This window comes from Elaeis guineensis, chromosome 1 (genome assembly GCF_000442705.2).
Source record: "Elaeis guineensis isolate ETL-2024a chromosome 1, EG11, whole genome shotgun sequence".
NCBI lineage: Eukaryota > Viridiplantae > Streptophyta > Magnoliopsida > Arecales > Arecaceae > Elaeis > Elaeis guineensis.
The window spans coordinates 10,041,657-10,054,641 of NC_025993.2; the positions used below are offsets into that span (position 1 = coordinate 10,041,657).

The 12,985-nt window shown below is 37.4% G+C and overlaps 2 protein-coding genes across 2 annotated transcripts; both read left to right on the plus strand.

The window, feature by feature from the left end:
- The first annotated feature begins 477 nt into the window (after positions 1 to 477).
- On the plus strand, positions 478 to 6,772 carry LOC105037946 (uncharacterized). The gene is given in 5 exon segments (XM_010913585.4): positions 478 to 717; positions 720 to 805; positions 5,134 to 5,239; positions 6,071 to 6,219; positions 6,298 to 6,772. Coding segments are annotated over 5 exon segments (489 nt in total). The 5' UTR covers positions 478 to 665; the 3' UTR covers positions 6,394 to 6,772.
- Positions 6,773 to 8,821: 2,049 nt separating this feature from the next.
- Positions 8,822 to 12,652, plus strand: LOC105037969 (uncharacterized). Its single transcript, XM_010913612.4, is given in 8 exon segments — positions 8,822 to 9,188; positions 9,273 to 9,460; positions 9,711 to 10,521; positions 10,524 to 11,003; positions 11,006 to 11,382; positions 11,473 to 11,626; positions 11,716 to 12,101; positions 12,190 to 12,652. Coding segments are annotated over 8 exon segments (2,931 nt in total). The 5' UTR covers positions 8,822 to 8,905; the 3' UTR covers positions 12,442 to 12,652.
- The last annotated feature ends 333 nt before the right edge of the window (positions 12,653 to 12,985 follow it).

Below are 12,985 nucleotides of genomic sequence, written 5' to 3' on the forward strand. Positions count from 1 at the left end.
GATTTATTAGAAATAAATACTATACTGTGTTGAAAATTTATTCTCATGGCATAATAATGTATCTTCAAACATTAATTTTAACCTGTTCTAATAGTATCCGATTTCAACTCAGCAATTTCTTATTAAAATAAATTTATATAAAATTTAAAAGAAATAAATCTACAAAAATAATTTTTTGCCTGTTTTCTATAAAATTTATTCTGGAGATTGAAGTGGGGATAGGGTAGAAAAAGTGGTGATCAGCCCATCGTTTTTTTTTTTTTTTGGTTAAATCTCTTTTTATTTATCATAAAACACATTATATAGAAACCAGTAATTTCCCACCAGCCCTCAAGAGTTCAAAACAACGTCCAGCCAACGATATTAACTTGTGTCGGTATCGGGCGATCACCGATACCAGGTGAGCAAAGTCCCGGTATTTATTATCTCGGCCGTTACAACCTGATATAAATACCTGGTCCCTGGAGCATCGGTCCCTCCCTGGCCCCTAAGACTAAAACCCTTGCGACTTGTGAAAGAAAATACCATTTTCTTCCTTTCTGGACGCCATGTCCTCTCTCTAATTCGCCTTTGGGCTCCTCTAACGAAAAACTTCGCCTTTGCTCTCTCTCTCTCAACTCCTTTCCCATCCCTCCACCCAAACTTTAGGCTTTAGATCAATCGCAATGGAAGATCTGAAGGTGGCCTTAAATAATCACGCGGATCTCGTATCCGAGCTCTTGAGAAGCTCTCCGCTGAACTCCGCTCCGGATTCCGCCCGGCGGTCGACAACTTCATCGGCTTCTTCCACGCCATCGATTGGAAGGTATAATCCCATTAATCAGAAGCTTTTCCACTGTTTTCTTTTAAGTTATATAGTCGTCTTCAATAGTGCCTTGATTTAAAAAATAAAACTAAAAATCATGTTATCTTTAGATCTATTACGAAATTTCGTGCATCGTAATCGGAAAGGTTGAAGTAGTGGTAATTTTTAGTTGGATCCGATCTATGAGTTAAATTCAGTTTATTAGGGTTAGATTTGAGATAAAGCTAAGGATGAATCTTGAAATGGTCGAGTACATGGACCATGAGTATCTTCTTAGTTGAGGACAACCTTTGGAACTTGTTGAAGACATTTTTGGTGCAATTGATTTGCTACTTAGTGTAACTAAGAAATGATGGTTTTGCTCTTAATATCTTTGCTTCTTGCTGAAACCATATTTTCTCATATGTTTTGCTAAGGTGGTTTTGAGGTTTCAAAAAAATTTTAAGAATGTTCTTTTGATTCCTATGGATGTTGACTGGGGAGTCAGGGTAGAGGTGATTATACTAAAAATCGTGGTTATAAACTGAAAAAATAATGGGATTAGGGTGAGATAAAGGAATTTTGTCACAAAATCATTTCCAAATTTTTACTGTTTATTTTCTTAATGTGCTAAAAACCAAATGAACTTTCATATGTGAAGCTCCTAAAATAAAGTGGCTTCATCAGGAGTTTTTGGGATTTTAGAGGGTTCCTATATCGCTTGATTATTACTTGGAATATCATAAAGAAGGAGCAGGAAAATGTTGAGGCAGGCTAATCCACACTCATGAGGGTTGTCTCCTAGAGAGTTCTAGGGTGGGCAGAAATTGTCATGATTGTCTAACATTTTAGCCATATATCCTGGGGAAATCGAGAAGTTCCAGTTCGATTTGTTTCATATTTGTAAATAGTTGAAGTTCTCATGGGATGGAGGTGGTTATCTCAATGATTGTGCTTCTTTCTAAATAAGTATGGTGTTAATATTACCATGGAAGTCAAAGCCAATGGCCCAAGGCAATATAGTAGCTGACCTTTTCCACTGTAGTTCTTTGAACTGAAAATGAGTAGTTGCATACCTGATGTTATAGCTAGTTTTGACATCAATAAACATGCACAGTCCTGCCCAAATACAATATCAACCCAAAAACATTAAATGGGACAACAGCCCTATATCACTTATCCTATCAGCATTGCTGAACACATCGAATTCATGTAGACAATGCCTGAGTGCTAGTTATTCTTGGAGAAATATGAACTTATTGGTTATGTTTCTGGACCAGGCTTGTCACTTGATCAAGATTCTAAGATCATATAACACTTTTTCAAGTTGCCAATTTCCTTGTGGATATTGATTGGTTGTTGTTGACTGCTTGTAGATGTCAAGATGATCATTCTTTAATCCATTGGATGGCATGAAGTATGATATAAATAAGTTGCCGTTCTATTTTAACAATATGTTTTCAAATCCCACATTTATGATCCCCAACAAGAAGGGGTGATTGCGGGGCAAGTTTAATGATGCCAATATGCAAAAGAGCTGAACTTGTGCATTGAGAAAGGAGGTAAAATTTCTTTGGGAAAATGCTAAGTAAAAATACAGTTGTTTGTGTAATTGATGGGTGGCTGATAGGAGGATAATATCAAGTTAGGCATTAAAGCTAGAGGTATGTTGTGAGAACAAAAAATCTATTGACAACAGAACTGACAACTACACGAGGAATGGAACGAGTATTTAATTTTTTTGGTAGCTAATGTTGGGAAGATATCAATGTGTAAGTAAGTTGGATTATTAGAAGTGGTTGATATCAGGATAAAGCTTAGGTTGTCAAAAGATACATTATGCCACACTATAAGAAGCATATGCAACTTCTTTAAGATTGCTACTAAAGTTTGATCTCCTTTCACTCTTTATAGTTCCAGCCTCCATGTTAGATTGAAAAGAAATTCACGATGGAGAAGATTGGCAGTACAGTGTTTAGAATTGATCGAAAAAGCTTTGGGCACCATGTGTTTGGTTTATTGTTTTCAAATAAATGGATGAACTTGCTTTTGTGTTGCAAGAATTCTTTAGAAAAATATGGATTGATGAATAGTTAAGACTCCCTTCTCTTTATCCAAAGGGGAAGAAAGAGAGATTGATATTGAGGGTTTAGACTTATGAGCCTAATACTGAACATTTGTCCATGCTTCTTGTAATTAACTATTTAGTTGCTTGATAACCTCCCTTTGTAATCTAAAAAGATTGTGTTGGTGGAAAGTTTATCTTAAACAGGGTTCTTATTTTTCATGAATGCATTGCTTGTGCTATGCAAGATAAAATTGGCGGACCATGTGGATTCGAGCAAAGCTTACTGTATGGTGGATAGACCGTCAGCTGAATCTAGGCTTGGATATTTTGCTTGGTTTCCAGTTGCTTACATTATGTATTTCCATAAGGTGTTTTCAACTAGCATTTTTTTTTATTATTTTAGAAGAAATGGTTATTCAAAATTTTAATAGATATTGTTACTAATGGGATAACAACTTATATGATCTAAAGGATAACAGTAGTTTTCTTAATTCATAAACATATTTAATTTGATTTTAAATTTTATGACATTAAGAATATATGGAATGATTACATTGCTTAATGAAGGTTTTGGTATCTGGATCAAGATAAAATGGTTTGGATGGAAGGGTATATTGATTTATGCTATTGTGCTGCTGAAAGATCATAGGTTAATAGTTGAAATTTAGATCTGAAATGGATTTTAGTTGTGGATTTTTTGGACCTCGTTCTTTCTATTATTTTAACACATTGATTTACAATGTATTTGGGTGATATGTCATATGTGTCACATTACATAAGAAAAAATAAGAAATGATCTTACTTATGTTGGCTTAAATTTATTAGTTAGCCCAATTTAATTGAAAGGAAAAGAAGATATGAGGAATTCATCATGTTGTTTTTGTTCTTAGTAAGTGCATCTCCCCTTGCACTCTCAATTGAGAGTTGGTCGTTTCAGGTGCTTCTTATTCTTTTTAAAGCACCAGTATTAAATATGATGGCTTAAACATTTAAGCTGCCATCTACAAGGCTTTAAAGTGCCGGACCATTTTAGTGCTATTCTTATACCATTCAGACGTCCTTTGAAATGCTTAAGCATCTCCTTAATTTATTTTTCACCAAAAATGAACGTTTGGCAGGTCACTTTGAAAAGTTAGTGTTTGCAATATTCTAAATGTAATAAATGATCATTCTTTTGCTTAAAGACACTCTCTAATATGCTATTTAACGTGATGTGATGATTCTTTTTTTCAGAAAAGGTTCAATTGTGCTTTGTTGTTGGTATCTAATATTGAGTCTATTGAAAACATTGCATCACTTGATCACTTGAAATGTTATGTATATGTGCATGCGGAAGCATGCTAAGGGGCCAAATGGGTTTTCATGCTGCCTGCACCCAATCCAACTCTTAGTTGTTAATGCAAAGCCTGTCCCAGTGATGCTGTCAGTGGAAAATCCATGTCTATATTTCCAACAAGCCTTGAACCCATGCAAGACACAGGAACACATATAAGGAATAAAAAGTTATTTATGATCATCAAATCTTGTGAAGAATATGTTTTTATTTTCCTGCAGTTACAAACAACATGGATACATCTAAAATAAATAAAATAGTGGTGATGTTAATAAAAGGGTATCAATTAATGATAAGTAGATACCAGGAAGAATAATTTCTTCTGCAGTGGCAATCCAGATGTGTTATATCTCTATATTTCAAACTATAATTATCTCAAAAACATCTGTAATAAAAAGTTTTCCTGCAATATTTATTGTTGACCGGAATCATATCAGGTGCCTTGAATTGCAAGGGAATTCTAAGATATCTTGTGTGGAAGAGTCAAGGTGAAGTACCTATCGTCGACAGGAATCATGTCGAGTATTTGAGTTATCTTGACTTCTAGAGTACATGGTGGAAGTTATGCTGATAGGTTTTTTTTAACGATGGGGGAATCCTTTTTGAGATAGAGCAAACTAGGAGGAAACCTTTTTGAGATTCACCAGGGTTACATGGTAGTAGTAAAACTTATATGATTGGGAGAGACATGGCATGTGATTGGAAGAGCTGTTTTAGCACTGTAGTAAAAGCATGACATGGCTTCATGTGTGATTTTCTAAAACTTTTGGTGAATTCTGACTCACTACAAACCTCTCCGTGTGTGTGTGTGTGTGTGTGTGGCATCTTATTTTGGAAATGTTGTTTCATCCTTTTCCTGCTTATGAAAATGTTATCTATCAAAAATATGCAATATGATCTTATAATATTATTACAGTCCTTGAGCTTTCTACTTTGATGTGTTTGTAGGAACCTTGGTTGATATGCTTATTACTGTTCCACCTTTCTTTGCTGCTGATAACTATCATCTTGAGGAAGAATGTCAACTTCCAACTCTGCCTATCCATGCTAGCATGTGAGTTCTTCATTCCCATCATCTTAACTAGTAGTTTAATTTTCTACAATTAATCTAACCAATGTTGTCATGACTCACAAATTGCTTGATTGCTAGCACATAACAACTAACGGTGAGGTTTTCTGAGTTTGATCGCTTCAGATCTTGCTGCAATTTATTCTGCTGGGTTGCTACACTGATGAGCTTTATTTTGCGAAAGCATCAAAAATATACCATGGCATCAAAAATGGTGACCTGTATGCAGTTACAAGAATATTTTGTTCATTGGATTGTTTAGAATTAAATATTACAAACCATGTTGATCAAGGAAATTCTTGCTTTGAACACAAGGGATTCCATGTCATGGTTACAGTGCAAATCCTCTGAACCAAGTGAAACCCAGTTCCCATGTTTGTGCAAATAATCTGCTGCCTATGATTAGAGGCTATTCAGATATGTGGATGTTCCTATGTTTAGTGGTTGCTTAAATGCATGTGTGCCTTTAGCTGTTAACTGGATGCCATAGTGAATAAAATACAACTCATATCATGCTTTAAATTTATTGTAACCTCCTTGTCATATCTCAGATGCAATAAAACTTTTCTTTATCCACTAATATTTTCTGGATTACCTGACTGTTACTCGTGATAGAACATAAGAGGGAATTCAAAGTCATTCAGAAGGTAGTATCTCCAAGACATCATCCACGGTTGCACATTTTCATAACAGTGGATTGTAGAACTTATTGGTTTATTACAGTAATTTTTATTGTTATTCCATTGAGCAAAGAAAACTAAAATATTACCTTTTGTTTATTTTAATACTGCAATTTCTATATGACTTGTACTGCAGTTACTGGTGTATATCTTGCTGAGAGGATAAATAGTTTTCTGGGAAAACACTGGAAGAGCTTTGCAGGCCAGAATTACTTTGATCCTCATGGTCTTTTTATTTCAGTCCTCTGGTCTGGTCCACTTCTTTTGGTAACTATGGTAATTGTGGTGGGTTACCCTTCCTCTTGCTCTATTCTATCTGATTATTCTGTTTGTTTTTCCTCTCAAACTTTCTCCTGTTTCTAGGTGAATACTCTCTTCACATTGTGCCATCTTATTGTGAAGTGGAAAAAGGCAGAACTCAGACATCGGGCTCGGCTTGCTCGTGACAAGCAGGAATGATCAGCCTCTCTCTGCCTTTTATTGTTACAGTGCCTTTTTTTGTGAGATGAAAATAGGCACACTTGTGTCATTTAACACCTGATTTTATTCAGATTTAGTGCTTAGCAATTTAGATCTTTTGGATCATTTGTCATCGGGAGTTTTAGGGAGGGCAGATTTGAAATCTACTAGAGGTGGATAGGTGTTCCACGAATATGACCAGGATTTACAGCCAGAAACAAAAAGAACAAGTTTGTTTGATATGATGCTGGGACCAAGACATCTTGCCTGATCATCTTATTCGGTTGTTGTAAAACTGTATGTTTGATGTGCTCAGAGTGATGATTTCAAACTGTAGACTCAGACTTTGAATGATTAAGGAATTTTGGTTAGTTCTTGACTTCTTGTTTTTTGCCATTTTATCTGTGAATTGTTTGTTGAGGCTGGTGTTCCTATTTTGCTGAAACTGATATTGACCTAGGACCCATTCCTAGGTAATGTGGGAGTCAATCACATTTACTGCAGAGGCAACCGATCTGGACACTGGTTATGGCAGAGCCCACTAAGGTAAGCAAGTAAAGATTTTCTTGGCTTGCTGAAAACGGAGATCTGAAGAGCTGAAACTAATAGCATAACAAGTTTAAAGACCAAACATCCTCTTCCAGTTCTCACCTGATGCTCTTTTACTTTTGTTGTTCTCAAAATCAGATTTGGCTTTGCAGGCATGTCAGATGTAGCTTCTGCTGTTACCATGACGGTCTGTAGATAGTTTTTTTGTGGTTGTTTTGTTCTTTATCTCTCCTTCTGGCAGGCCCTCACCGATTACACCAGCTTAAACGATGCTAACCCATGTCAGTAACTGTTCCAATACATTGCAAATGCATGCTGGACTGCCTTTTCTAAATCCCCAGGGCACCTCTGCAGATGTTTGTATCGGACGCTCCAGTGGGCATGGTAGGACCCTAAATGACTTAATAACAGCGAATTCACATGAACATATCATGAAGAGGCTCGGATCTATATCAAGAAAAATATTCAGTGTCTGATGTTAACAAGTTACTGAGGTATGGCAAACTTACTGAGGTGCTTTAGACTCATAGTAAACAAGTTAGCCTCTCACATACTGGGAGAATATTTATAAAATTCTTTGATAATATTGTTTAGACGTCTGGCAAGCATGACAAACACCAAGTCATGCGTCCCCAACTGCTCTACTAATTGCCAGAGTCATGACTTGTGAAATATACCTTTTTTCAAATTTTAAAGTAACGCTGCATTCAGTTGTCAGTTGCAAGCCCCCTAAGAAGAAGAAGAATTATATCCTCCCGTTATGTAGCCCATTGTCCACAGGCCTTTTCCAGCAGCCTAAAGGAGGTGAAAAGGAAATTGAAGGTAAAGAGCCAAGCATGGATGTAGCTTTACCTAGAGAAATTTTATGTGCACCACGGGTGGTGTAGAAAATCCAACGTAGAGTGTACTATCTTATCCGCTTAGTTTATATAGTCATTATTTTTCAACACGCATTTAATACATACGGATCGATTTTTTCATTTAAAAATTTTATATGAAAAAAATATTCCTATCTTTGAAATAAATTATGACATCCTATGGCATATTATAGTCTAAGATGTCATAATATAGCCCAGAATATCATAATATGAAGGGATATTTTTGTTCCATCACTTTGCAACACATATTTAATGCCTGCAGATCAGCTTTTTCGTTTGAAAATTTTGAATGTCAAAAATATCTTTAATTTTTTTAAAAAAATTATGACATCGTACATTATATTATGACATTCTGTGGATAAAAATTATGGCTTTCTGAATATAAAATATCATAATATAAATATAGGATGTAATAATTTTGTCAAAGAACAGAAATATTTTCGTAATAGAAAATTTTTAATGAAAAAATCGATCTGCAGATATTAAATGTGCATTGAAAAATGATGACTACATAAATCAATCGAACAAAATGTGCTCCATGTTAAATTTTCTACACCACCTGCGGTGCACAAAGTATTTACCGTTTTGCCGAAGAAGAAGAGGAGGAAAAGGGAGGTTCTAACCCAAGAAGCCCAACATGGATGTAGCTGCCTAAAACATCAGTGTAGCATTAGATCACAATTTTGAGTCACTCAGGCTACGCTGCACAATATTCTTTCTTTTGCCCAAGATGGAAGCAAGGTAATCATGCACCCCCGTTCAATGTACCAGATCTATCAGTTGACAGTTGTAATTGCGGTTTGCAAATCCCAGCCGTTCAAGCCTTTTTCCAATTTCAAAAAAAAATAGCCGTTAATACATCCCATAATTCTTCCCTTCCAAATCCACGTACATTAATATCTTTCGGTTTCTCCTCGAAACCAACGGTCTCCTACTTCCTCCTCTTCCTATTTATACCTCTCTTCTCGCCTCTGTCCGCAAAGACCCTCGCCTCTCCTCTTCCCTATCTCCTCTCTATACCTATAACTCCCAAGATAAAAAAGACCCTGGGAGAGCACAAGTTAGCGAAGATAACCTCATCAAAAATGCTAGCAGAAAAGAGAGAGAGATCACAGGAGAACGAGATCAAGATTCCAGTCTTCTCTGTTCTAAAGAAGGGCAGCATTCTAAAGCACATCTTCCTCAATAGCCCCGAGCCGGGAATTGGCGAAGAAGGCAATGTCCCGAACCAAGAAGAGGAGCCGATACTCATCGGCCGGCATCCAGATTGCCACATCGTGCTCGACCACCCCAGCATCAGCCGGTTCCACCTGGAGATCCGCATAGAGCCTGCGAAGCAGAAGATCTCTGTGATCGATCGATCTTCCGGTATATAGCGAAGAGCTTGAATTCTTCTTTTGGTTTTGATCATTTCTTTTGGTGTCTTACCGATTTTTTTTCTCTATTTTTCAGTTCATGGGACCTGGGTATCGGGTACAAAGATCCAACCCCATGTTCCTGTCGATCTTGTCGATGGGGACATGCTGAGGCTCGGCGCGTCGACAAGGGTGTATAGATTCCAATGGGTCCCTCTGAGTCGCGCTTCGGAGATGGAGAAACCCATGGAGCCTTTGCTCGAAGAGAAAGAAGATACCTATCAGGCAAGATTTAGGGTTCTTTCCCTCTTCTTGTTGCCTTTCTTGAAATTGAAATGTGAATTCCAGTAGGATTAATGTTGTCTCTTTCCATTTTGATTCTGATTTCCTCTGTACGGAAGAAAATATTAGGCAGGAATTAGGAATGATCCATTTAATTTTCCTCTTCTTGTTTCTTGCGTGGTTTTTATTTGTTGTAATCCATTAGGATGTATGGTTCTTAAATTTAGATTTTGTTCCGATTTCTTCTGTATAGGAGGAAATTCCAATGCCCTTGAATGCTAATTCAGATGATATGTTGGCTTCAAAGATCCATTCGGTGATGGATTCCGCAAACCCCTCATCTCTTGATGAGTTCTCTTCTTCTTCTTTACCATTGCAAATGGAAAGCCAGAGCCCAGTGACAAAGGAATTCGATGAGGAGGAGAACTTGAGCTACTTTTTTGTTGCTCCAGTGGTGGAACAAAATGGAGAAAATGGAAAACTAGATGAATTCTCTGCTGTTGGGGTACCATCTGAAAGAGAAAAACTAAGCCCACCGGGTTTGGAGAAGCGGGCAATGTCATCAAGCCTCTTGTCTAGAAGAAGCAAATCCATTAGCCTTCTTCGCATTCCCAATGGAAGGGCTAGAGAAAGAACAGGAAGCACGAGCTTTGCTGAGGATATGGAAGAAGAGATCCAGAAAGAGGACATCAAAAAACAGGGTGAGAGAGAAGGTTCACTTAGCAAGGTTCTTTTTGCTGCTATCGATGAGAAAGAAATAGGAGAGACATTTGATTCAGAGAAGGAGAATTCATTGCTAAAAATATCAGCTGATCAGAAGACGAAGATGAGCAACAAGCTGCAGAATTCACCTTCCAATGTCATTATTCATTTGAATGCTGAAGAAGAAGTGTTCAATTCAGATAAAGAGAATTGGACGCCCCAATTTTCCAAAGAGTCAGAATTAAAGAGATTTGTCTCTTTGAGTTCTGTGGAGAACAAAGAACAAGATGCATATGCTTCAGATAAAGAGCATTTAGTCTCTTTCGATCAGAAGGAAGAGCACACAAGCTTTGAGAGGTCACCTTTAGTGCCATCTCGGCCTTGAATCTGAAGGAAGACATGCTTCATTCTGATAGAGAAATGTGGACACCTGAATCTTGTAAAGTGCAGAGAAGAAAGGAACATATATTTGAGAATCATGTGGATAATGAGAAAGAAGATACATCAGCTTTAGACAAGGATAATGTGAGACCTCAGCTTTCATTTGATCAAGTGCTTAGGAAGAACCAGAGAGACCTGCTGGGATCTTCTTCAATTGACATCTCATCCTTGAATGTGGAGGAAAACCAGTTTCAGTATGACAGAGTGAATTGGACCCCTGAAGTTTCAGGAGATTTGAAACTAGAGCGACCAATTTCAAAAAGTAATGCAAGCAACCAAAGACATGAAGAGACATTTGCTATAGATAAAGAAAATTTGACCACAGAATTATATTCTAATCAAAAGTTTAAGGGCAACCAAGATGAGCAACAACCATTTATAGCGACTTCGAATGCTGAAGCTGTGTTCATTCACATAAAGAGAATCAGACACCTGAGGTTCCCAGAGAACAAAAAATTAAGAAGCCTATCTTTGAGAATTGTGGGACAAATGCAGGAGGAGAGGACTTGGTTCTGTCAGACAAGGAGAATCTGACCCCTGATGTTTCAAGAGCTCAAAGATCCATAAAACCCGTATCTGAAAGCCTCGCTAAAGTGGAAAGGGAAATTATGAGGAAAAGAGTGGAAAGGGTCCCATTTCAGCTTCTCTTGGATGATAACTGTGTCATGAATGGCCAAAGGATGGTAGAGAAATGCAACAACACTTCCATCAACTCAATTTCAGGAAATAATTATCCTGTCAACAATACTGAGAGAGTGGAGGATAAAAGCAACGGTACTCTGGTAAGTAATGGCATAACCGTCCTTTTTATTTTGAATAGTGTACATAGGCTTTTATATCACCCCTCAACCTGGACTTTAAATGCGTTGCAGAACCAACCGATGGGCCAAATTCTTGGTAAGGTGGAAGAAAAGAAGAAATGGAACATTGTGGTTGATACAAGTTGCTTCCTTAACGAAGAGTCAGAAAGATCACTGCATCTATTAGAAGGCCTTAAAGGGACTCACCTCATCATACCCATGATGGGTAATATGGATTGGACCATTCTACATTGGCTGCATATATACCTTCTTTATTCAGCATTGTCTTAAAATTCTCTTTTATCTTTTTTGCAGTAATAAGGGAACTGGACTGTATGAAACGCCATGAAAGCTGGTTTCGAAAGGAAGCAAAGGCTTCTTCAGCATTAAAATGGATAGAGGAGTGCATGGTTAAGTCAAGTTGGTGGATTCATGTCCAGAGCTCATCAGAAATGACCCCAGTGGCATCAACACCTCCTGCTTCTCCTCATTCAATATCAGCCAAAGGAAATAATGAATTTGGGGCTGTTCCCTCAGGCTTGATGGGATTCTCCGCCTGCGGAAGTCTGATGGAGATCGTCTCTCCAACAGTAGAAGATCACATTCTTGACACTGCCCTCCTTTTCAAGAGAATAAAAACTGATGGACAACTTGTCCTTCTTTCAAACAACATCACCTTAAAAATTAAAGCCATGGCAGAGGTATTAATAGCTTTGTGTGAGCTGTTTTTCGTTTACACCATAAAATCCATTATGATCAGGACTAAAACTGGATTTGTTGTGGTTCCAGGGACTGCTATGCGAGACACCAAAGGAACTCCGTGATAGTCTTGTTAACCCATATTCAAAGAGGTTTTTGTGGAGGAAAAGCAGTCCAAGAGGATCCACCTGGTCTAGCTCAGATCAGATGGCCTACACTGAGAATTACTACCACCAATTGCCAAACATAAGAAAGGCAGCTGACAGAGAAGCAGGATTGAAGCTTATACTGCTCCACAATTCTGATTATGCACCAACCATTTTCTTTCAAGAACATGCCTAAATTTGAGTTCTTCTAGTTCCAGTTTGAGAACATACTTTATGTGTATATGCTGTTCATAATAGCTCCAGCTTTCAGATGAGTTTTATATCACTTTTGAGAGGAAATAAGTTCATATTAATACTCTTCAATTTCTAGCATTGTATATTGACCTGGTTATGTCATCAGTGATGTTAAAGATATTTCAGAGTAGACCCATTGGTGGTTTCTTTTTCTCATTGAAATGGGAAAAAATGAAAAAAGCTTCACTCCAATTTTGCCTGACTATCAGGGCCCATAATGACATGTTAACCAGTTTCTACAGTTCTGTCTGTGATAGTCCTAGAAAGCTTCATTTTCCTAAATGTCCATTCATAGCGGCTCTAGACCGGCTGGTATAATGCTGTCAGTGCAAGGATTTTGGTGTTGTGGAAACACCAAAGTTACACTTCCTTTGACATATCTACCATGTGGAAATTTAGAGGCTTAGAACCACATTCTCTGTTAACATGGGGAAGGAAGAAGACAAAATGGATAGCCTAATAAAAATAGAGAAATTCTTTGTGCA